Consider the following 1,530-nt stretch of genomic DNA (forward strand, 5'->3'; position numbering starts at 1 on the left):
CAGACACTGCCTTTCCCTTGACTAGAGCAGGTCCCTGTAAGGGCTCACAGCTCCCAGGCTTGCACACACGTGTCGTACAGCTTCCGTAGGCAAAGCCAATTGGTCTTGGGGATCCACTGCCACCTTTCCATCACTTGCCACTGGTTTATTTTGAAGAAGGCTTAGACTACGCTTTGCAAGGGTCTGGAAAACTTGGCCAGTACCAGGCTTTCCAAAGGAAAAATGTAGCTATCAAAATATTATTCTCCTTTTTCTTTTGCTCCTATATGGTACTGATAGCCATGCTTTGCAGGCAGTGTTCTGCTCTGTCTACTGAAATACACGAGGCAAAGATTTAAAAATGCTTTGTTGTTGAGACACTGAATGAAATGTACTAGTGACACCTACAAAGACAGCAAAATGCTCTTTTCCCTTCTTCTTTAAAACATGCAAAGTATCATAAAATCAACAAGTAGGCTTGACTGGATACCATTCAAAAAGGTCAGATGCACTGCTTGTCACTGCTGCTCTTTTATGCTGTGTGATGTCATGGAATGCTTTGAAACACAAAGAGGGAAGTTTAGGTAAATTTTCAAAATTCACTATAAAAAAGAAATTCTATTTCATCCCTGTTTAAAGATATAAAATAAATAAAACTTGCAGAGGTTTTATTCTTCCATTTAAATGTTTCTGTTGGTCTCAGTTCTTCAGAAGAATTGAAGGAAAGAGCCACTTTTATTCACATGATTTGGTTCAGAAGAGTCTGATAGTCAGTGGAAGAATTTTTCAGTACTTCCATTGGTACAAGTGGGATGGGTATATTCTGTTCACACACCACTGTCTCATACAGGGGAGCAGCCTCCAGAGTGAGAGATGACAAAGAGATGGATGAAATAGGCTGCTGCAAGTCCTGCAGCCTGACTGCATAATTTGCAGCCTCTCCTATAGTCCCAGATGCTGCTTCCTCTTCCAGGCTAATGTTTATAGATATTTCATTTCTTTGAAATGGGTCCATAAGAGAATATGGAGGGGGATCTTCTGTGGGAATATATATTTGTGTTGCTCCTGGCCCCATGCATTCATCGTAGCTGAAAGAAAAAAAAGCATTTTTCATTAAATTCCTGTGAAAAATGCCACAGTATATTATTTTCAACATAACAGGGGCAGGTAAAATGAGAAGAAAAGGATCATCTGGTGTTCTGTTCCTCAGCTCACATCCTTATTTACCCTTCCACGTGAGACACTTGAGAGCATAATACTTAAAAGCACATCTTCAAATACCTAAAGGTAATCCTAGAAGTCTCAATAAAGTTCACAGAATTGCTTAGGTTGGAGAAAACCTTCAAGATCTTGAGTCCCACCATTAACCCTACTCTACAAAGTCCAGCACTAACCCCAGGCACATCCTCCTCCATGAAAGTAACATCTGTAATAGCACTATTCAGCTGAGGGATAAGCCCAGCTCCTTACAGCCAGTTATGAGGGAGCGGGAGTAATAACACTGCTGGCTCTCATGAAGCTGTCCAGGCTGTACTAGTCACCACAGGTGCA

At 41.2% G+C, this 1,530-nt stretch overlaps 1 protein-coding gene across 1 annotated transcript in view; it reads right to left on the reverse strand.

Annotated features, from left to right (window-relative positions):
- Positions 1 to 718: 718 nt before the first annotated feature.
- Positions 719 to 1,530, reverse strand: part of LOC104396402 (protein BEAN1-like) — a 14,010-nt gene continuing 13,198 nt past the window's right edge. Inside the window, exon 4 of the mRNA XM_010006241.1 lies at positions 719 to 1,067. Within this exon, the coding sequence (XP_010004543.1) occupies positions 719 to 1,067 (349 nt within the window). The remainder of the gene's footprint in view (positions 1,068 to 1,530) is intronic.

This window comes from Chaetura pelagica, unplaced genomic scaffold (genome assembly GCF_000747805.2).
Source record: "Chaetura pelagica isolate M959 unplaced genomic scaffold, ChaPel_1.0 scaffold139, whole genome shotgun sequence".
NCBI lineage: Eukaryota > Metazoa > Chordata > Aves > Apodiformes > Apodidae > Chaetura > Chaetura pelagica.